Below are 21,994 nucleotides of genomic sequence, written 5' to 3' on the forward strand. Positions count from 1 at the left end.
TATGACTAACATGTGTAAGAAAATGTGTGTGTCCTTTTAAATGAGACAAGAAGAGCGGTGACAGCTCAGTTGTTTCTGTGATCTGAAATGGACTCTATGAGAGCTGTCTAGAATACTTTGTGTTCATGTGTTTAACTGTGAAATGAATGAAAGGGAATTTTTTTTCTCAGATTTGGCATTTCATAAATTGGTTTCTCTGCTCAGTCTTATTAATGGCTTTCACAATGAAGCTAGAGTTGTGCATTGAGTTTTGAGGATTTTAACAGAAGTGGGGTTTTTTCCATCACCTTTTAAACTTCTCTTTGTGGGGGGGAAATTTATATTTTAAAGAATAAAGTTTTATCTCTAGTTTCATTTGACAAGTATTCTTGGTTTAAAACAAAAGTGTAACTTTTTCACATTTCCATTGAAGTAATGAGACAAAGATCAGGCAAAAGATATGAGAAACAAAAAAATCCCGTCATCATTGTGTCTCTGATCACCTAAAAATATTTTAAAGTTTTAAAAAATCATGATCAACCAATACCTCCTCTCCTTTATTAGCGTGATCAAACTACTGGTCATTTCTTTGCACTTTGTTTAGCTGCAGAGAAAATTTTTGCCAAACTAACAAATTTGGGAGGTTTAAGTGGTGTGGAGAAGGTAAGTTCTGGCAGAGAAGAGACAAAAACTTGCTTGTTTTTATTTTATGTGAAATGTAAAAGATGGAGTAAATATATCTGAAAACGCTTTAAGATGATCGGCAAATCAACTTATCTTGAAAACGTTTTGTGAAAAACAGGAAACGAGAACAATACCTGTATCTATCTACCTTTATTTAAATGACAGTAAGGTAAAAATTCTTTAAACTAGGTTTTACCATTAAACAGTTTTAAATATTAAGCTGCCTTTGCCCCAAAATTGAGTATCAACAAAGACGGAATGAAGCTGTGAAAATATGTGCAGGCATTTGGACCTTTAAAGCTATCCAAGGACACATTGGTAATTTGTTTTGTGTGGAATTGCAAATACAGGTGATGAATAATAGATGATAAAGAGGATTAATAATTTTGTCTGGAAATCAGTAAGGTTTTCTTTTTGTAAATGTTTTGACTTAAATTGAGGTTTTGTTTTGAGAGATTTTTTACTCTTCTTCATTAATTCCTTTAAAGGTTGCAAAATGTATCAGATTTCATTAGGCAATGTGATAGCAACACATCTCTGTAAATATTGAGTTTTTAGAGCTCATTTTTGCTTGGCTAAATTTTAATTAATTTTGCACTGCTGTCTTGGAGATTCCAACCTACTGAGGCCTGTAGGGCGCCTCTTTCTAGCACATACATACATAATAGGAATAATTATTTCTATTTTTGTTTCAGTTGAATAAACTGAAAAGAAAAATCTCACTTGCAGGATTTTAGAGTTTTTTCATACTTGATCAAGTTGGTTAGACAGCAGCTCATTGAAATTGTATGATTTGTTACTTTTTACTTGGACCGCTGTTTAAAATATGAAACAATACTTTTTACTGATTATCATTCACTTATTTCATAAATGGAACTAAATTGAATGAATTCTTTAATATTGATTTTTTTTTTAGTAGCTCCTTCTGAATGCCAACATTATGCCTGTTGGAGCAGGCTCCCCAGGGAAGTGGTCACAGCACCAAGCCTGCCAGAGTTCAAAAAGCCTTTGGACAATGATCTCAGGCGCCTGGTGCAATTCTTGGGGCTGTTCTGTGCAGGGGCAGGAGCTGAACTTAATGATCCTTGTGAATTCCATCCAACTCAGGATATTTTATGTTATACATAAAACAATTTTTGTCAGGTTTCTTCAACTGATTTTTGATAGGCTGTTTAAAATGCATGTAGTGAGCAATCTTGATAGTATACAAAGCCCTAATCATTTTAGGTACCATTCTGAAAAATATTACTGTGCTCAAGTGCTATGAGCAGTGATCCCCATTTCTTTAAATAATTTTTAAGTTTTTCATCCAGCATATTGTTGTGACTACAGCTGGGAGGAGGAGAAATTTTCTGAAGTATAGTCTCCACCACCACCACAAAAAAGTCATTTGAATTGCTTTATTACAGATGCACTGTTCTAGCCTAGAGTACTTTTTATCCTAAACAACTGTATTATTCCCAGGGTCATTTTGTGTAATTTATTTTAATATACAAGTGTCTTTAAGGTGTATTTCTGACTCTTAAAATGCTTTTAAGTGATGCCACTGCCTAAATCCTAACTTAAAAGAAAGAAACTAATGGAAAGTGTTTACTGCTTCAAAGGTACAATTACTTAGATGATATTTATACAGTTTTTGTGGATTGCACTGAGACTTCTCCCTCACTGGTGAATTGGCTGTGTTTGCCTGTGTTGATGCATTTCAGGGCTAGCCCCCTCCAGAGGTATGCTGCAGCCATACTGGGCACCGAGACATAATGGAGAGTATTTTGTGCATGGGTTCTTCTGTGGTGTTCTCATTCTTTGTGCCTGAAAAGTTGCAGGCTTCCTGAGAAATGTCATGGGATGCAACATTGTCCTGGTGTTTTCAAGTTGTTCAGCATGCAGAGGCATTTTAGGACCTAGGGGTTTTGTGACTAATGTAGATGACTGTTCCACAATGACTCTGCCAACCTTGGAGCAAATCAGTTTCACTGGGTGTTGTGCTGCCTTGGCTGGATTAATAGTACAGTCCAAAGTACCAGGACTGAAGCTGGATCACATCTCTGCTTTGCTTCAGCCAGTTCTGCAATTGAAGTGCAGAAAAACAGTCTCAATTGATAAATGAAAATTTTCTGTTATCTGAACACCACAAAATTATTTGTTTCCATAACTTACTGATTTTCATGGTATAAAGCCTTTGGAGGTGTACTGTTCTTACCTAATCATGAGGGAGAATGCAGGAGGAGTATCTGAATTCATAAAGCGACTTTCAAGAGTCTTGTAGCCTCATTGACACATATTGATATAAGAACTTCTAATTAAAAAAAAACCAAAACATATAGACTGAGGTTTAAAAAATGCTTCCCTAAGCAACTGGGTTTCCTTGAGTTGGAGCTGCCCTAGCTTTGCCAAAGCTCTTCCTTTGACTACAGTGTAGTGTAGTTTGCTGAGGGACTCTTAGTGATGCCAGCAGTTCTGGAGTCTGTATTATACTTAATGCATTTCATCTGATTGAGCTTTAATACAAAAAGGTGTTGGGAGGCTAGAGTGCTTTGGGGAATCCACTCCTTGCTGGGCTGTGGTAGTGAGCCTTTTTAGTGTTTCTAGCTGGCCCAGTGAAGCAGTTACACAAGGATACAGTAACAGCTGTGAAAGGGCAGAGTAGCATTATGTGATTAGCTAGGGACAGTGTGTGGGTTTTAATCCACCCAGGCTGAGAAAGTAACTGAATTTCAGTCTTTCTTGGGCAGGTACTTTTCTTACTGGACTAAAAGTAGATGTGCATTCATTTCTATGCTCAACTGTGATTTCAGTCCAAGTGCAGTGGTAGCATTTTGTCTGAACTGAGCAATTTGAGCATATACTGAAGTGTGTTCTGAATATACCCACTGTAACTTTGCCCTTTACAGTGCTTACATAGAAGGACAGCCACTTCACATGTGAGTATAGGTGTACAGGAGATTGAGTGCTTCAGTAGAACTATTCCTTGCTGAATTTTAGTTTCTAAAAGAAAGCTGAATATAGCTGACTCAGAATGAAGCAATTGTTTTGATTTTAGTTCTAGAGACGTTTCCTTTGGCTTACACATTTACGTATAAGTGTGCATGTCAAGTAGCTTTCCTTTAGCCAGATGATTCTTAACTGTTTAGAGAGTCTTTCTTGCTTACATATTTGTTTTCTTTCAGTTAATAATGGGACTTGGCACTCAAGGAGCAGAGAAGAAGAGTGCTGCATCTATTGCCTGCTTCCTGGCAGCCAACGGGGCTGACCTCGGCATTCGTAACAAGAAGGGTCAGTCCCCTCTCGACCTCTGCCCTGATCCAAGTCTCTGCAAAGCATTGGCTAAATGTCACAAAGAAAAAGTCAGGTTTGTATATTCATAAAATGCACTGTTTCCAAATGTCTGCTTTCCACAGATTAACTGATTTTTTTAAGATGTTGAAATTAGCAATACCTAATTAAAACATACAAATTTGGGAGTTTGGTGGGGGGTTTTGTGTGTGGCTATTTTTTTTTTTTACTTTTAATTCTTTAGGTTTTTATGGTACACTGAATGCTATTCAGAAATACATTACTTGAAACTTACCCAAGCTTTCATGCATATTAGTATGGGAAAGATGAGAATGGGAAGGTGACAGTCTTCAGGGGAGGAATTGGTAGAACTTCACAAGGCAGTCAGGGGGAAATCCCTGGAAGAATAACTAAACATTGCAAACAGGTTGGCCTGGAAATTTGTGAAATCTCTGTCCATACAACTTTTAATGACTGAAATAGGCAAAGCCTTGTATAAACTGATATGAATTCACTGTTGTTGCTGCTTTGAGAAGGTCACCTACTGAGTACCTGTTAATCTGAACAACTGTATGATTCTGTGAAAAGAGAACGAGGGGGTAGGTCTGATGTCTCTAGAAATCACAATTTCAGTGAAGTACCATGTTATCAGGTCCATGCAGTACCAGAGGATTCACCTTGTCCTAGTTACGTTCCGCCTGTTGCCACAAACGATTCTCATCTTTAATTCCTATATGGAAATCAAAACTGTACTCTTAAAATGTGAAAAAGAGAGGCTGTTTTTACTGGTGTTGCCTGGTAAAGAGTAAGGCGCTTATTTCCTTTCGGATTCTGTGTGTGTGTATCCGTGTGTGTGTCCATGTGTCCCGGCCCCATCCCATGGCGGGAGCTGGGCACGCGCGCCCCCTGCGGGCCAGCGCAGCGCGGAGCTCCGGCCCCGGTCCGGCACTGCCGGGCGTGGGGACGGATGGGCGAGCCCGGGGGCTGCGTCTGCCCACTGCAGGGCACGTCTCTGTTAGTAAAGCAAGCTCTTACGACGAGAGAAAGCGACGTTTTACGCTCACAACACGATATCCTGACCTGTGTGTCCTGTTTCTGTACAATGCCTTGTCCGAGTGTGTAACCTTGCACTGCAGTGTCAGCTGTACTTCTGGGAAAAGGCAGTTCAGATGGCTGTATGATCATACATTGATGCCCGAGTGCATAGGAGTGTAGAAGCAGCCAGCTGATGTGCATTTTAATTTGAGTGAGGTCTTTTAAATTATTAAAAGTTTGACTGCAAGCTTTCTTTGTAGTGGCCAGGTTGGTTCCCGAAGTCCATCTATGATCAACAATGATTCTGAAACCTTAGAAGAATGTATGGTGTGTTCAGACATGAAGAGAGACACTCTGTTTGGCCCATGTGGCCACATTGCCACGTGTTCCTTGTGCTCACCACGGGTGAAAAAATGCCTCATCTGTAAAGAACAAGTTCAGTCTAGGACAAAGGTAAAAACCTCTGAAATTTATTGGTTCTCTTACTTTTATAGTGGAAAAGTAAAAAAAAAAAAAAAGTAAAAAAGAGGTCAAAGAAATATACATGTTTTATGTGGTATTATGCCTTACACATGTCTCACTGGATGGAGTTAATTTTGCATCATAATGATATCTTGCTCTTTTCTGTTTGCCTGTCATACCTACCTCTCCCTGCCTTGCAATGTCTTCATTGTTCAGGTCCTCAGAGTTCCTAATACAGTCACGTGAGGATGCTTTATTGAAATAGACTATTTTCCCCCTGCCATGGTATCTTTTCTTCATATTAAGATAAATTGCTGCTTCTTCTGAAATATAATTTCCCTCAGTAATATTGAGTTCTTCTATTCCTTAGGGCTACTTGAAGGATGATTTGCCTGTAAACTGAGTTAATATGTGCTTGTTTCTGTAGTTAATAATTACTTTCAGCTTTCACCTTCTTTTTCTTTGGAAACATGAGTTTCATTACACTGTCTTTTTCCTTCAGAGAATCAATCAGTCACGCCCTATTTTGGAGACCAAGGTTTTTCAAATGGTTATTCACAAATAGTTTTGACTATATGGATACCTCCCCATTGCTTTTCTGTTTGAATATTCTTTTACTCCTTGTAAATACCAAGTCTTGTCCTGTTTTTTTTTAGCTGTTAAAAAAAAGAAATCATGTTTTGCATTTGGATTTATGTTTGATTTTTAGATTGGCTTAGGGGCGTTTTTCTTTGTTTGGGGTTTTTTTTGGAACCCAACCTGTTTGGTTTTTTTGGGTTTGTTTTTTTGGTTTTTTTGGTTTTTTTTTTTTTTTTTGCTTTTTCCAAACATATTTGATTAGTCTACTTCTGTAGTATGTTGTTTTTTCCTCCATCTCAAAGTATAAGAATTGTAAATATAAAGTTGCACTGTTTTTACTACTCACTCTCTTATTCTTCTTATACTATTTGCTGTTCTGCATTGTGTATGTTCAAAAGCCAAATGTTAACATAGTGGGAGCTCCTTTTCTCTAGACTTTCTTTACAGTCAGTGAAAGGGTCTGCCACTGGGTGATTTGGAGTAGCAAAGTCAGGGTTCTGCCCCTACTCATTCATCTAAAGAAGGTACTCTATGGAAATCAGCTTTCCCAGGTGAAAGCTAAGCTTTATGGATAGCCTTCCTTAGATTTCTTTTGCTGAATTAGTTTGAGAGATTGGAATATCTGGTCAATACTTCTCTTATACTTTTCTGTATAAAAACCGCAAGGCCAAGAAATAAATGAATCAGGACAACAGTTCTGTGAACTGAAAGAGGTGGTGCAGGCCAGTAAAAATGGAATTGTATGTGATGTCTTTGATCATACTGCATATGCCCCATCCCTGGCAGTGTTCAAGGCCAGGTTGGATGGGGCCCTGAGTAACTTGGTCTAGTGGAAGATGTCCCTGCCCATGGCAGGGGTTGAAACTGGAGTATCTCCTAGCCCAGAATATTAAAACATTTCTGTAAAAGTACCTTTTAAGTTAAATTTCATAGGATCATAGAATGTTGGAAGGGGCCTTTAAAATCAGTAATGTGACTGACATCTGATACTGTGCAATGAGCTGGAATATCTTCAATGAGATCATGTTGCTCAGAGCCCTGTCCAGCTTGACCTTGAATGTTTCCAGGGGTGGATCATCTGCCACCACTCTGGGTAACCTGTTCCAGTGTTTCATGACCCTCATCATAAAAAATTTCTTTCTTATACCAAATTGGCTTTCTTTTAGTCTAAAACTATTACCTCCTGTACTACTGCAACAGGCCGAGCAAAAAAGTTTGTTCCCATCTTTCTTATAAGCCCCCTTTGAGTACAGAAATGCTGTAATAACATCTTCCTGGAGACTCTCTTCTCCAGTCTGATCAACCCTGATTTAAGTATCCTTGATGGAATAAAGAAGGAGAAAAGAAAAAAAGAAAAATAAATATATGGTATTCTAAATGCTTCTCTGTGCCTGTCATTGTACTGAATGTGTAAAAATTGCCAGCAAATACCTGTTCTTAGAAGTTAGTGTGATAACTTATTTAAGTTGCATTTTGAGATGCTGAATGTGTTAAAAACCCCACTAGATGGAGATTCTTAGGCCCATGTGCCTTGCAAATTAATGTAGAGAGCAGGAGATGCACTTTGCTCACGTGTGTATGTTGTTCTTTACAGATTGAAGAATGCGTAGTATGTTCAGACAAAAAGGCAGCAGTGCTCTTCCAGCCTTGTGGTCATATGTGTGCCTGTGAGAGTAAGTAACTTTAGAAAACCTCTTTTGGAAGTAATTGTAGGACAGAATGTTTTTTATCAGATTGCTAAAACCATTAACAAGTGTGTGTATGTCGTGTGTCCATCGCAACAGTGACAATTAGTAATCTGATTTCAGGTTCAATTTACTTGGTAGTCTGGTGTGATCATCAGAATTTTGACATTATTTGTCATGCTGGTATTAATTGGAGGACAAAGTGGAGATTTTCAAATATTTAGAATATTTAGAATATTTTAGAATATTTTCAAATATTTAGAAAGTGTGTGCTCATCTGAATAATTTAACTGTGAGTAGGCTTTCTCACATAATAGAAGCCTACTGTATATCATTAACACTTTGGTAGTAATTAGAATTAATTTTGTTGTTTTGTTGCAGCTTTTTGAAGGCATTCAGATCTGCAAATGGTGTTTTAAAAAATATTGTCAATAAATACTTAGTATGCTTCATTATTAATCTACAGATTTGCACAAGGGCTGTATTTTGCCCCAAAAGTCACATCATGTATCTTTGCAAAGAGCACTAGTTATGGTTCATTTTGATTTATCTTGTGTAATGGTAAAATAGGTAGGCGAGCTCTAGAAATTTTTTGGTTTTGAATACAAGTGGATGAGAATGCAGCTATCACCTTGTCTCCAGACATTTCAGGGTTTTGTTGAAGGGTCATTTCCCTAGAGAATAGCAGTCCTTATTGATGAGGATCTACACAAGAGGGAAGGTAATCATCCCCATGAGTAACTGCTTACTTGGACTTGCTAAAGAAGTCTGGTTTCTTCCTCTGTTCTGGCTGAGGCAGCTGACATCAAACCACTGACTATAGTTAGCCTGATCTGGCCTCTTTCACTGTCTGCAGTTGAAAGATGATGAGAGAAATTTTTTTGAATCCCAGGAAAGAAGACAACAAAATGATTGATGACTGTGGTGAAGGATTTCAGCAGCGCAGTACATGTCACCAAGTCTAAGCTGTAACAAGGACAGCAGAAGGTTTAACAGTTGTAGATTATTTCTTTCCAGATTTTTTTTCTGGCCATCTTGTTCAAGCAGGATGAGAGAGTCTTCAAGTTTGTGTATTTTGTAGGACTCACTGTCTTGATTCACAGTAACATTTTAGCATTTATGAGACAATAACTTGCCTTAAATAGAAAAATTACAGCCCCTTTTCTAGGATTATATCAAAATATGTAGGTTTACTCTTAAGGGTAAAGAGCTGCATCTCTTTCCCCCTGGAGCATTAGGACAGTTAGTGAGATCCTTTGTTCTAAAGAAAAAGATAGCCAGATAGTCATTGCATTCTTGGAAGTTCTGGTCTCAAATGTGTGATTACCTTTTAACATCTGAAATTCTTGTGGACTAGACATCCATCTGGAGAAAGAGGAACGTGTTCACTTGAAATACCTTAAAAGGAGATAGAGAATAGATTTACTTTCAGCACCAAAAAGGACATTGTTTAGGTGTGATTTGCAGAAAATTTGTGGAGATAAACTCAAGTAGTTCTTCGTATTATAAGCATCTGTTAAGTCATTGCTGTATAGTTACTCTGAATAAACAAACTCATGTATAGGAAAAAAGAAAAACAAAGTGGGAAGATTCAGAGTTGATTTATTTTTCTGTTCCCTCAGATTGTGCAAGCTTGATGAAGAAATGTGTACAGTGTCGGGCAGTGGTTGAGCGAAGAGTGCCTTTCATAATGTGCTGCGGAGGGAAAGGTACAGAAGATACCAGTGATGATATTTGTGAGTGATTCCAGAGCCCATACTCCTTCCTGTTCCTCCACCAACCTATTCTCATTCTCTCAAATTATCTAAATATTTCTCTCCTTTCTGAAGAAAAGTTTAATGAAAACAATGCTAACCCAGGTGTCCCTTTACTGTTTGCACTACTTTCTGCATTAGTAGCAGCAATTGTGGTAACACCACCAGTCATTACACTGGAGAGTTGCTTCTGGCATTCGGAGTAGAATCCAAAACGTGTGATGACTTGGCCACTTACTAATGCCCTAAGAAGTAAAAGCTGAAGATTTTCTGTGATTGTGCAAATGAGCAAATATTTATTATTTTTTTTTTACCTCTGGTACTCTGAAGTAATGGTAAGTATTTTGTATCTAGGTACAAGCAACTTTCCTGAGAGAATGTCTAGTTTTACAACTCCTCCTTTCACTAGTTTTTAAACTTCTTGTGACTTACTTGAGTAATTTCTGTGAATTATTTGTATTGGCTCTGTGTGTGTATATGTGTTACACTGTATTTCAGTTGAGTTTATGAGAATGGGATGTCAGTTCATTCTTGTCATAATGTTCTGATATAGATAAATATAAGAATACTCATTAAAATCAGATTTTCAGTACTCACTGGAAATTCAAGACTTGACAATTCTTTCTTCCATTGCTTCCCAGATCAGTCAAATAGAGGACTATTAATCTGAGCTTGTTCAAATTTTGAATGAACTGCTTCTAAGACACTTGGGCAATTTTGAACACCAAATAGAATCATCTCTGTAGATAAAAAAGTAATTTCAGTGTGAAGGAATTTGGCTTTTTTTTCCTTAAACATATGCAAAAAATATTCATGTCAGGAACTTCGCTGACAAATAGGAATTCTGAGAACATTAAGGGACTACAAGCATCATTATTATGGAAATACTTGTCAAAGAAGTGTTGCTGCTAAACTCAAATTCTTTGTTGAGCTGCAGTGAGGGTGTAGTGAATTTAATTAGATTATCAAAGATGGTTGACTAACATTTTTTTCAGATAATTGAAAATTGTAGCTGTGACACTGGAAATAATTATTCCCAGTTCATTAGATTGCTGCGTAATCACATATCTTTATTTTCTTTTAATGTTACAGCAAGTGGAAACATTCCAGTTTTGCAGAAGGACAAAGACAACACTAATGTCAATGCAGATGTACAGAAGCTGCAGCAACAGTTGCAAGACATCAAGGAACAGGTAAAAGTGCTGGATAAAAGTTGTAAGACCCATTAAGTGCAAGAACCACTTGATTGAAAATGGCAATGCATCCTTTATTATTTAAAGCAAAATGACATGTTGAAGTGCATCAAGTCTTAAACTGTAGTTGGAAGACCAGTATTTTTTGTGGGATGTGACTTGTATGTCCTCTATGTATGGGATTAAAAGAAAAAATCAATTGGCTATGTTTGATAATCCATCTATTAGAGCATGTGTGTTGATGTGACTGAAAAAGGATGCTCTTCCCAGCCAGTACATTCTCTGACTGTTAAGCTGACCTGAATGTGTTGGTACAGAAAAAACTGTTTTCACAGAACAGAGATAAAAATAGATCATCTTCATCATTCTGTATCTACCTTAATCTTGACTTGTCTGTTCATTAACTGCCTTGGAACAATAGCTGACAGTTATCTGTCTTATGAAAGGTATAGCGAACACACTCTTCAAAGAACTGTGTGGCTGCAAGGTTAAAACTTTGAAAATATTATACATGTAATTCAAATATTTGGAATTTAAATGTTAAGGTTTATCTTTGTAATTCGGTGTAGTGTTTGCAGACCTTTCAGCAGTAAGGGATCTGGAGCATTTGACTACTGAATGAGGTTACTCTCTTAGAACCCTGATAATGTGACTTTTTGTTTCCCTGTGTATAACACAATTGGAAGAAACTTTTCATGGCTACAGGAAACTGAGGTGTTCTAGCTTGCCTTTTCCTGTAGTAGGCTTACAGCAGTCCATAATACTTCAGTGACAGCAGTATCACATCTAGTCCTGGTAGTTGTTGGATTCAGCTGTTCATGTGCATGAAAGCTTGGGCTAGAACATTTAGATTGCCAGCTTTAGGACCTGTGTTTCAAAATGCCTTAAATTTGAGAGCTGATATGCTCAACTGAGTGTCTGTGAGGAGCTTTTCCTGTCATATGGTGACTGGGCCAGCACCCCAGTCACAGAAATTCAAAACTCTTTCCTGTGTAGTTTTTATCTGTAAAGAACATGCAAGATTGAAAATTGTAATTTGAAAATGCGTTTCTGTCTTACCTGGAAACTCCAGACATTACTGTCATCTGATGGCTTGCATCCACTATATAGCTTCTGCTTTACTTTTTAGCATTGAATGGAAAGAATAAGGCATTTGAAATGGTTCATGCACAAGATGCCAGATGCATGCTTAAATGCAAGTAATCTGTTTTCTTCAGATACATTTTTTCAGGGTACTTTAGGAGTTATAGAAGATCAGAGTTCTGTTTGCCTATGCTGATATTCTTATGTATAGGCACGTGAAAAGAAAACTACTTTGTTACAGTTTTTCTTCTTGATTAGATGTGATCTCAGGGGTTTTTTGTCAGTTTTCCTTAGGTGCTATTTTATTCTCTCTGATTTTATCTAACCTTTGGGATTTTGCTAGCCAACAGGCAGAATTGTTCAGTGCCTCTGACTAGAAGGAGATGGTTCTGGCTATTCCTTGTGCGCCTCTTGGCTTGAGACTCTTGTGTTTTCAGTGTCTTTTGTGCTTAGTCTTGTGACAGGGCAAATTGTATCATACTTGTGAGCAGCAAGTCAGATTTGATTAAAATTGATCATCTCATCTTTTAAATTTTGTGCTTGAAGCTGTGCACAGCATTCCAGAATAATTGTGTATTCTTTTGATTTGTGCTGTAATAGTTCAGTCTTCATGTTCAATTGATATTTTTCTACTTAAAATTAATTTGTTCTCTTTCAGCAGGTATAAGCCTTTGTTTCAACTCATACCTTCAATGATAATCTAATATGTTAGTGCAGCAAGCTTTTAAAACTATTTCTGGTGCCAAGCAGAAGTGATGCTGATGTCAACAGAATCTCCCACATCTGATGACCACACCATTCGTCAGGGATTCCCTGAATGTGAACCCTTTTGACTGTAATTGCAATACCTTCATTCCATTTCATACATAATCATCATCATCCATCTAATATCTTACGTATGTTCCTTCACCATACTTACATCACTTTCTTCTTCCTTAAAAAATAAATTTATTTTGTCACTGTGCACCTGTATATTGTTGTAAAAACTGTTTTTAGTAGTGAGGAATTCATACTTCAAGCAGTTTAAAACACCTTGTTAGTGAAAGAAAAATAATTTGAGTTGCAAACCCAGTTATACTTAAGGTGCAATGGGCACTTTCCCAGAGTACTTACCTGAAGAGGTAATTCTCATATAGAACAGGCATAGTGCCTTTTTATACTATTTGTTTTCCTTTAAAAGATGGGAGTCAAATGTTGCAAGCAGATAAAAATGGGATTTCATGCAGAGGATGGTCTAACAAATAATATAATAGTTACAGGTACTTATTTTTCACTTATTTTCTGCTGCCCAAAAGGGGCATAAGGCTTGCAGTGAACTTTCTGCAAAGTGGTTAAATAAGGAATTCTCCTTCAGAGTTGGATAAAACTCCGTTATCTGGGCTTATACCCCACTGGGAAACTGCTGAACTAATTGAGAAAAGCCTGTCAGAAGAGAATTGTGTAGCAAACAGGAAGCTTGTTATTCTGCCAGCTGAGTCCTCCTACTGTGTGAAGTAACTTAAGTGTTAAGATAGTATCATGTTAAGAAATTAAACAGCTAACATATTTTATATACTGTGCTTCTGTACTAAGCAGGAGAAATAGGGCAATCTTCTCATACTGCATATCTATAAAATGAAAATGTTGGGATTTCTGTCCTTGACTGAATGAAACAGTTCAAAGTAATGGTGTTTCAACAGATTTGATTTTTTTATTATTTCTGTGTTCCTTAATGGATGTTTTAATTTTTAAATGATGGTGTAGCATTTGGAGAGAAACAGACCCTTGTAACTTCAGTAATTCTGATATTATATTTAGACACAAAAGCAAATAATTAGCCAAAACATACAGTAAATGCTACACATTGGGGATTTTCCCAAAGATAAGATGAGTGTTTGCTTTGTCAGTCCTTTGTGAAAGATCATCACGCCAGCGCTGCCAAGTTATAGACACGTGTCACACAGCTGTGTATTCATTGCATTGGAAATAGCTGTTTCACTGATACCTCAAGTCTGTGGGTTACTGGAGGAGGAATACTCTAAAGGTCCCATTGATGTGTAGGATGTGAAAGTGATGACTTGATGTGAATGGAAAAATGAGCAGGACTGATTGACAGACAGACAGTCTTCTTTAAATTCTTAGTTTGAGAATGTTTTGTTACAGTATTGTGGAAATTCTGGCAAAGCTGGAGCACATTCCCCTTCAGGGCTTTTTTACAGTATAAAATGGCTTAAGGTTTTACCTGGAAGTTTTATTTTCCTGCTAGTCCATTATACTAGTACCCTGAAGATAAAAATAGTGATTTGGCCAGATTCCATGCCAATTTAAACTCTTAAACAGAATTTTGGTGAATTCTTTTGGTCTTGAGTTACGCTATCTACCCTAGGAAGTAATACCTCTTGATTTCATAGAAAATGTGCTTTAGGATTTTTCTGAACAGGGTACCTTGGTATGGATTTTCTCTCATGCAATGAACAAATTGAAGTGAAGCCCCAATGATGAGTACAGAAGTAAATCACAGGTGCAAGGTGGTGATAAAATGAATTTGTATTTGAAATACAAGCATTGTCAGTATTTCATTTTATGTATGAGATCAATATTTGTAATTGTTAGATATTTGTAGTATGTCTCAGATAAGAGGACATCTTAGATTTGATTTGTTCTATAGAATGGTCTTAACAATTTTCATCTGTTGTAACATCTGTTCATTTACTAACATTTGATAAACTGTTATAAATGAAATCCTAATATGGCTGCAATATATTTATGGTGAAGGAACATGCCTTATGAAAACTTCAATTTCTGCACATGACAAAAGGTGAAGGACATTGTTCCTTAGTGACTTGGTGCAAAATGAATTTTGCTGTTGAAGAACTTTGGGCATTGACCATCACTTCACGTTCAGCAATTAAAACTGATTTTAAAAGTTTGCTGTGCTGCTGTTATGAGTAAAGGTTACAGATTTATTAAACTGTTCTTAATTTGAAACTTGAGGTGTTCTTTTGTTGAAAATCTAGATAACTTCCACAAAGTACTAAATTTTACATATCAATTATGCAACATTTTTATTCCTTCTGTGGGTGTTGAGTGCTTGGTGTTTACAGGTAAGTTTATGAATGGCTAGCTAGCCTGAGAAGAAATTTGTAAATCATTACCCAAGCATTGCATACATCAAATTATTGATGTTTTATTCCCTGGAAGATTATATGATATAAAGTAGAATGTTTCTGAAGAGTGTTTTAATGTTGCAAATCTGCATAATTGTGTTGAAAATATGATGTCAACCTACTACTGGATTGCCTTAATTAAAGAAATAATATTTTGAAAAAATCTATGTGGTTATGTCATGATGGAGTAGGAAAAGCCCATATATTTTAAGTCCATGTGGAATAAAAATGGAATTTAAAAAAACCCCCACAATTTAGCTTAGTGGCTATGGTAATTATCTGCTATGCTTAGGATGACATATTTGTTGTTGAATTTCAGCAGTTGAGATGTTGCACACTCAGTACTGTATGACTACTACCACTGAGTAGGTAACCTGTCCAAATCTTTTGCAGACGATGTGTCCTGTGTGTCTGGACCGCCTGAAGAACATGATCTTCCTGTGTGGCCACGGGACGTGCCAGCTTTGCGGAGACCGCATGAGCGAGTGCCCCATTTGCCGCAAGGCCATCGAACGGAGGATCCTTTTGTACTGAGCAGGGGCCAGGGTCTTTTTTACTAGGTTGTGAAAGAGTAAGGACATGTTGATGCTTTTAAACCTCTGTTAGTTTGAAAGGTAGTAAAGGGTTCTGATGAAAACATTTCTAATACTGTAGCACAGGTTTGTTACATAGTAATTGTTTAAAGACTGTGAACACACCAAATAAAAGAAACAGTATTTGAACAGTCAGCTTGTAGCTTTACTCTTAAAAAACTTCTAAGCCTAATGCTAATTTAAAGCAGTCTTTTTTCCATTTTGTTTCTGTCTTCTTCTTCCCCTTAAAGTTTAAAGAAACAATCATATTTTGGTTTTGTTCATGTGTATCATGTATGTATCAGATGTCAAGTGATGTAAGGGAATTTTTTTTTTTATATTGTCAGTTACTCAGTTACTACCAAACATAAATATTTAGGATTTTTTTTTTTTTTTGGCTTTGTGCTTTTCTGGAGAGTGTTGACATTTCCTGTGACAGTTCTGATTCACAATTAATTTCTGTCTTGAAATACACAGTCATGAAAAAACAATACAAAATATATGCACAGTAATAATAGAAACACTATTCCCATAAGGTCATGCCTCAGAATGCAATGGTAGGGTAATTCTGACTTCATCATGTCCTTTGTTCCTGAGGTTGGGTTGTGTAGAAAACAATAAAAAGAAAAATCTGTTTTAGAAGCATTATGTTTCCAAAACTGCACTTTGAGCTAACAGGTTCAAGCTAAGTAACTTAAATAGCGAGCTTCATAATTCTGCTAATTACTTGAATTGTATGGAATTGCTTTTAGCTTGAGTGGAAAGGAGAACATTTGAGCTGTGGGTCAGTTATCCCTTTTAGATGAATGAATTTGATCCATTGTGTAGAAACACATACATGCAGAGCCATTTAGAAATTGTGGGTCTGTGAATTCGGAAAAAAGAGATTTTGCAAAATTTCCTTTCTTTTTAAGTGAGTTTTATTGTCTCCAGGCAAACAGTGTCAACAGCAAAAGAGAATATTTAATATTGATTATTCATCTAAGTGGGGTGTTAACACCAGAACTTATCTGTGAGCATTACCTAATAATACTGCAAATGAAGATATTGCTGACAGAACAGTGAATTTTGTGAGCTGTGCCTAGTTGAGCTGAATTTTGCTGAAGGAGTTTCTTGTCCCTGATATGATAAAAAGCTGTTCCTCCTGACCTCCAAAATGCTACTGTTAGGGACTGCAAACTATTAATATTTTGAAAACAAATGTATCCTTTCACCCTTTTTAGTGGTAGAAAATACACTGATTTAAGGATCTCTTGTAGCTAAAAGGAATCTGTGCTTGCTCCTAAGTGATTTGACTGTTTTCTGAGTGCACAGTTCACGTAGCCCATTGCCATTATGCAGACTTCATTTGGATGTGCTCTTGCAGAACATAAAAGAAATCCGTGCTGGAGTCACTTAGGTGCCTTACTTGCAGCTAAGATGAATTTATCATTGAATTCTCATTGCATATGTCTAAAATGTGGATAAAATGATAGTTCAGGGAAGGATCCAAGTAAGGATAATGTTGTAATTGTGGTCTTCGCAGATAAATCAATCTGTCTTCTGAAACTGATCTTGATATGCCTGAACTGTGCAAATGTTGGCAAATGTCTCAGAAGACTGTTAGTAATAAACTGTAAAGATAGACAAACCTTTAAGCAATAAGATTTAAACACTGAATAAAGTTTTCCAGGAAACAAATACAGTGATATATTGGAAAAGTATATGTAGAGGGGCTTTTAACACCATGAAGTGGTGTAATACACAGCCTTACAATAGCCATCTTTAATCCTCATCCAGCATTCCAAATGTTCCTCATTATTTTCAGTGTTCTTTCATTGGACACAATCACAATCTGGAGTCACTGTAGTAGTCTGGTTTATTTTGTATAGTAGTAGTCATCTGTTCTCACATAATTGTATTCTTGACCAAATGAAGCAGGCTTCCCTTTTTTAGCTTCTTGATTCCTATTCAAAAGTACCATAATTTCAAGGAGTTTTGGAAAGTTTTTGATGTAAGGCCTTTTTTCAGTTCATCATTTTGGGTATCTCCACTTGAACTCTGCGTGCATCTGAGTGTTCATTGCAATTTTCATTTGCACAGTATGTATGTTACTAATGTTTTTGGTTTGGGTTTTTTGATGGGGTTTTTTTTTTTTGGTAGCATGTTTTACAGCTGAACTTTCTGTAGTAGGCTTCAGTTTCTTGTCAGGCTTCCCCTGGAAATACTTCTATAATAGGATGTGCCATTTGATGATCCATTCTGAGTTTTAGCCTGTCATCCATCAGGTTTGTACCTTGATTTCCTCTGTCTCTGGCAGACATATTTTGTCCTCTTAATTCTTTAAGGGAACCTCTGCAAACTTGGCTGTGCAGATGCAGGGTGGATCTCTTCTTGATAACACAGCTCAAAACTGAAACCTCAGTATAGCAGTTCACATTTTCCTGACTCTTTGTTGCTGGAACAAGCCAGAGTTACTTGAAAGTATTCCAGCTTAGCATCAGCTGAATAATTCAGCTGAGTTAGAACAGATCTGAAGCATCCTGGGTAGGAAACTGGATGTAAGTTACTGTTTAATACCCTCAGTGCTTGAATACCATCACAGTCCTATGGAAATGGAGACAATGACTGAAGGTATTGCTGTAGGAGCAGCTTTAGTATCCTATACTGCACTCACAGCAGATGGATGTGACTGCATGGGAGTTTGTGATTGGACTCATTCAGCAATGTTGTGTGCCAGTTGAGACTGAACTGTGTCAGCTTGATGGTGACACAGAAAAACAACTATTTTAGTGCCAAGGAAAACAACTGAATTCTAAAAACTAGGAAAGCTAACCAAGATGCTTGAATTATTTATATAGGTCTTTTATTGACAGGAGGAAGAGCTGTATCATGTCTGGAGATGGCGATACAGTTTGCCTTTCAAAAAACTTAAAGAGGAAAAATGCTTGCAAATCCAGTATCATTTATGGAAATAAATATTTATATTAGACTCTCTCTTTTAATTCAGGTGTAGAAGGTGAGCCAGTGTTGTTGAGGATCCCAGTAAGCTCATTCACTTTATTTTGTGGTTATCTGTGCACAGAGTGTGAATGTTTAATTGGATAGCACATATTTGAAGGATGAGAAGTTCACTTGAAGGCCAAAGGGGATCATAACAAGTAGTAGAGTTAAGCAAATATCACTGTGCATCTGTCCTCAACAAAAGATTAAAGTCTAAATTTCACCTGAGCAAAGTGAAAATTAGAAAAATCAGTTAGGCATTTATCTCTTAATTTATTGTAAAGTCGTAGAATGTAAGGGTTGTAAGGTTTGTTATGTCCATTCCCCAGCATTTAATAACAATTTTGAAATTAAATGGAATGAAATATCTCCATTTGTTTCTTGCAACAAGTAACAAGACACCTAAAAATATGTATTGTTCAGTGTGAGGTATGCTCAGATGTTTAAGTAAAATACTTTCTTTTCCATTCATTAAGGGACATAAACAGTCATATCACTATGTAGTGATTTAAAGTGTAAAGACAACCTAGGAGGTTAACAGAATAAACTAAATAGTTGTAGATTGTTCACTTTTGTATAACTACTTTTGACTTTTTTTCCCCTCAAAACTTGTATCATCACTTATTGTGGCCCAAGCTTATATGGCACTTCTCAAAATCTGGGCTGCTATTGCCTACTTTCCATTTGTTGGATTACTGTGTATTTGTACATTGGGGTTTAGAGAAATCCCTTTTTCCTGAAGTGGATAATAAAAACTAGACTGGTGAGATAGCAAACAAGTTCCTTTCTAAATGTGGAAGTTTGATTAGAAGGTGGTATTCTTAACTTGGACTGGGTGAGAATATAGCAGATTTGCACAAGTACTTGTGCCTTTTTAGCATAATCTTATAATTGGTATTTTAGCTTCTTTTAAAGACCTGAAATGGTCTTTTAAAAATAATTAAGTACTTATTGTGTAGATATTTTCTAGAGATGAAGGTTTATGTATGTGTAATTATCTTTAGCAGTATTAATTGCAGTTAGTGTAAACACTAAATTGTTTGAAGAAGCTGCTTTCAGCTAGTGATCTGAGCTTCCTCTGAGAAATTTGATTTTACTCTTCCAGTAGCAGCTGGTGAACCGAAGAGCCTATCCTGTTCTTTGTGCTGCATGGGTCAAGTTTTCACTTAAAAAAACCAAACCCCAACAACACTACAGTCTAACCTTTAGCAGTGCTACCTCCTTTCTGTCAAAGTGCTGAATTCTTCTCTAGCTGTTCGTAGTCTTTGGGAAGGGGTGGGGAACACATCAGTTTTCTTTTGCTTCATCAGTTTTGATGTCTGAATACATTGCAGAGGTTTTTTTACTTTAGAAAATTACTGTGTAAAAGTTGCGTACGATAGCAGTGTGTGATTTGCCACAAAGTACATTGTATACCTGTGCATAAGTTCCTGGAATTCATACTGTTGTCTTTCTGTGCATTTCATACTTTGTTTGTGTTGACAAAGCTAAACTGTTGTCTGCAGAAGCTTTAGTATGTGCCATTTTTATAGCTCAGCCTGTGGTAAATACGCAAGTTCTGACTCAGGGCTTTTTAACAACTTAAACACATTCACAATATTCTTCAGCACATCTTGGAGAATACTAGAGATTTAATGACTGTACAGTGCCTTGATAGAACTACTAAATGGGCAGCAGCCATAGGGTCTTCACAAGAATGCAAGTATCTTTTCAATCCAGTTAGTGAGTTGATGTTAATATAGTTGTAATGCCCTCGCCATGGACTTATAAACTTGTATATATTTTCTGTAAAGGAAAATTGGCAATTTTAGATATTGTTAAGCTTTCTGAAAGCTATTTAATTGTTGCACTGGTCATGAGGATCTGAAGGGCATAATATTCAAATTTAAAGAAGCAGCTTTTGTGTCAAAGACAGCTGAGAAAATTTTCTGTATGTGACATTTTTAGTGTGAGGAAGAGGTCATTGAATAACATGTAAAAGTAGCAGCTTTACTCTGATCTGGTAAATCTTCTGTAAGCGAGAGAGAAATAACCAACAATAAAATCAGTATGTTTGCATGCCATTTCATAGTTAGAAAACTTTGTGTAATTTTGAGCTTCTAGAAATACTTAATTTGTCCCAGCCTTAGTGTCTTTATGAATGCAAACTATTCATGTTAGGAAACAGTTTTTACTGAATCATAACGAGCATTTTTGCTTTTGTTAAAACTAACTTTGTATTTTCTGTAAACTGTAGATTTTGACATGACTGTTTATTGGAGAAATTTAAGGTTGCCTGTGTGAATGTAGTGTATTTCTGTATCCAGATAGCATTATATAACTGCTTACTTTAAAACTGCTTAGCAAGGTCTAAGCTTTTCAAAGGAAATGCTGATGTACTGTATGGTTAGTAAAACTTGTCATATAAGATGTATACTGACTTTTTGAAGAGCTTTGATTTAAAAGTATAGTTGGGCTGAATTAATACTGATATTTTGCACACAACATTGGAAAAAGGGTGGTGGCTCATTTGTCTTCCTCCTTCTGAGTTGTAATGATGTTAGATGTCACCATGGAATTTGAAAATTGGATACCTGAAAAGGTGTTTGCAAACTTGGTTACTTGTTGGCATACAATGTTTAAAGGAGCACCAGACTTTATTGAGAAATTTTGCAGTCTGAAGTTCTTAAAAAAACTGGTTCTTTTGTAATATGTTCCTGAAGAATGAGTTTGTGGAAGCATCAGAAGTGCTATGTGCCTTTGAATCTCCAAGGTACTCAAACATTGCTAAAGCAGCACAGTAGAAGTTCAAAGGGTGGATTATGTTGTAACAACAGAAAGGTTGATTTAAAATTATTTCTGGATTATGTGCAAATTTTTCTGTAAATATGCAGTTCATAGTACTGTTCTACTGACCCGAGTTGCTGTTAAGTGTATGTTAGACTCTGTGTTTACTTGTAATTGAATGGCCTTTACAGATCTGGCTATGTGAATGTGATCATTTAAACATCTCCTGCCAGATACAGTAACTTCCATATTCTGAGACAACAGATGCTGCATCATGGTTTGTACTTTTAGGATTCAATTTAATGGATGCATTTGTAAAAAAAAAAAAAGCCTATGTAATCAAAGGCAACAAAACCAACCAGACTTATATGGCTTAGTGTTTTTATTTGTCCTGGTGTACAGGTGAAAAAAGGAACTGACAGAATAAAAAGTTTGTTGCTCTCTTTCTCAGTTTCTTTTCATTTTTCAAGTTTCTTCAGCCTTGGTTTATATGACAGGTCTGTATAAAAACAGTGTTTTCAAATACTTTTGAAAAACTTTATTTTAAAATAATTTATGCAATTTGTTAAAATACATTTGAAGTAGCCTCTTGTTCTTTGTTTTGGGATTTATGAGCTGTTCACATATTTCTCCTTATGTGTTCATTGAACATGACGGGAGCAGTGCTGGCATTGGTTGAAGACTTCATCTCTGTGGTCTCAAGGGTTTCAGCCCCTGCTGTTGATTGCAGTGGAAGCTGCAGGTTTTAATAGTGTTTGGTATTGATGGGTTTAGATTTTAAGAAGGCTGTTTCCTACTGTA

The 21,994-nt window shown here is 36.5% G+C and overlaps 1 protein-coding gene across 3 annotated transcripts in view; it reads left to right on the plus strand.

Annotated features, from left to right (window-relative positions):
* The window catches only part of MIB1 (MIB E3 ubiquitin protein ligase 1), a 77,570-nt gene extending 55,932 nt beyond the window's left edge, over nt 1-21,638 (plus strand). For 2 of the 3 annotated variants that reach the window (XM_054631029.2, XM_054631037.2), the window contains exons 16-21: nt 3,831-4,012; nt 5,232-5,424; nt 7,607-7,685; nt 9,320-9,433; nt 10,544-10,644; nt 15,267-21,638. In XM_054631029.2, the coding sequence (XP_054487004.1) occupies nt 3,831-4,012; nt 5,232-5,424; nt 7,607-7,685; nt 9,320-9,433; nt 10,544-10,644; nt 15,267-15,407 (810 nt within the window). In that variant the 3' untranslated portion in view covers nt 15,408-21,638. The remainder of the gene's footprint in view (nt 1-3,830; nt 4,013-5,231; nt 5,425-7,606; nt 7,686-9,319; nt 9,434-10,543; nt 10,645-15,266) is intronic. The other variant, XM_077184804.1, reaches the window with a different exon arrangement.
* Nucleotides 21,639-21,994: the final 356 nt, after the last annotated feature.

The sequence above is a fragment of the Agelaius phoeniceus genome, chromosome 1 (genome assembly GCF_051311805.1).
Source record: "Agelaius phoeniceus isolate bAgePho1 chromosome 1, bAgePho1.hap1, whole genome shotgun sequence".
NCBI classification, from domain to species: domain Eukaryota; kingdom Metazoa; phylum Chordata; class Aves; order Passeriformes; family Icteridae; genus Agelaius; species Agelaius phoeniceus.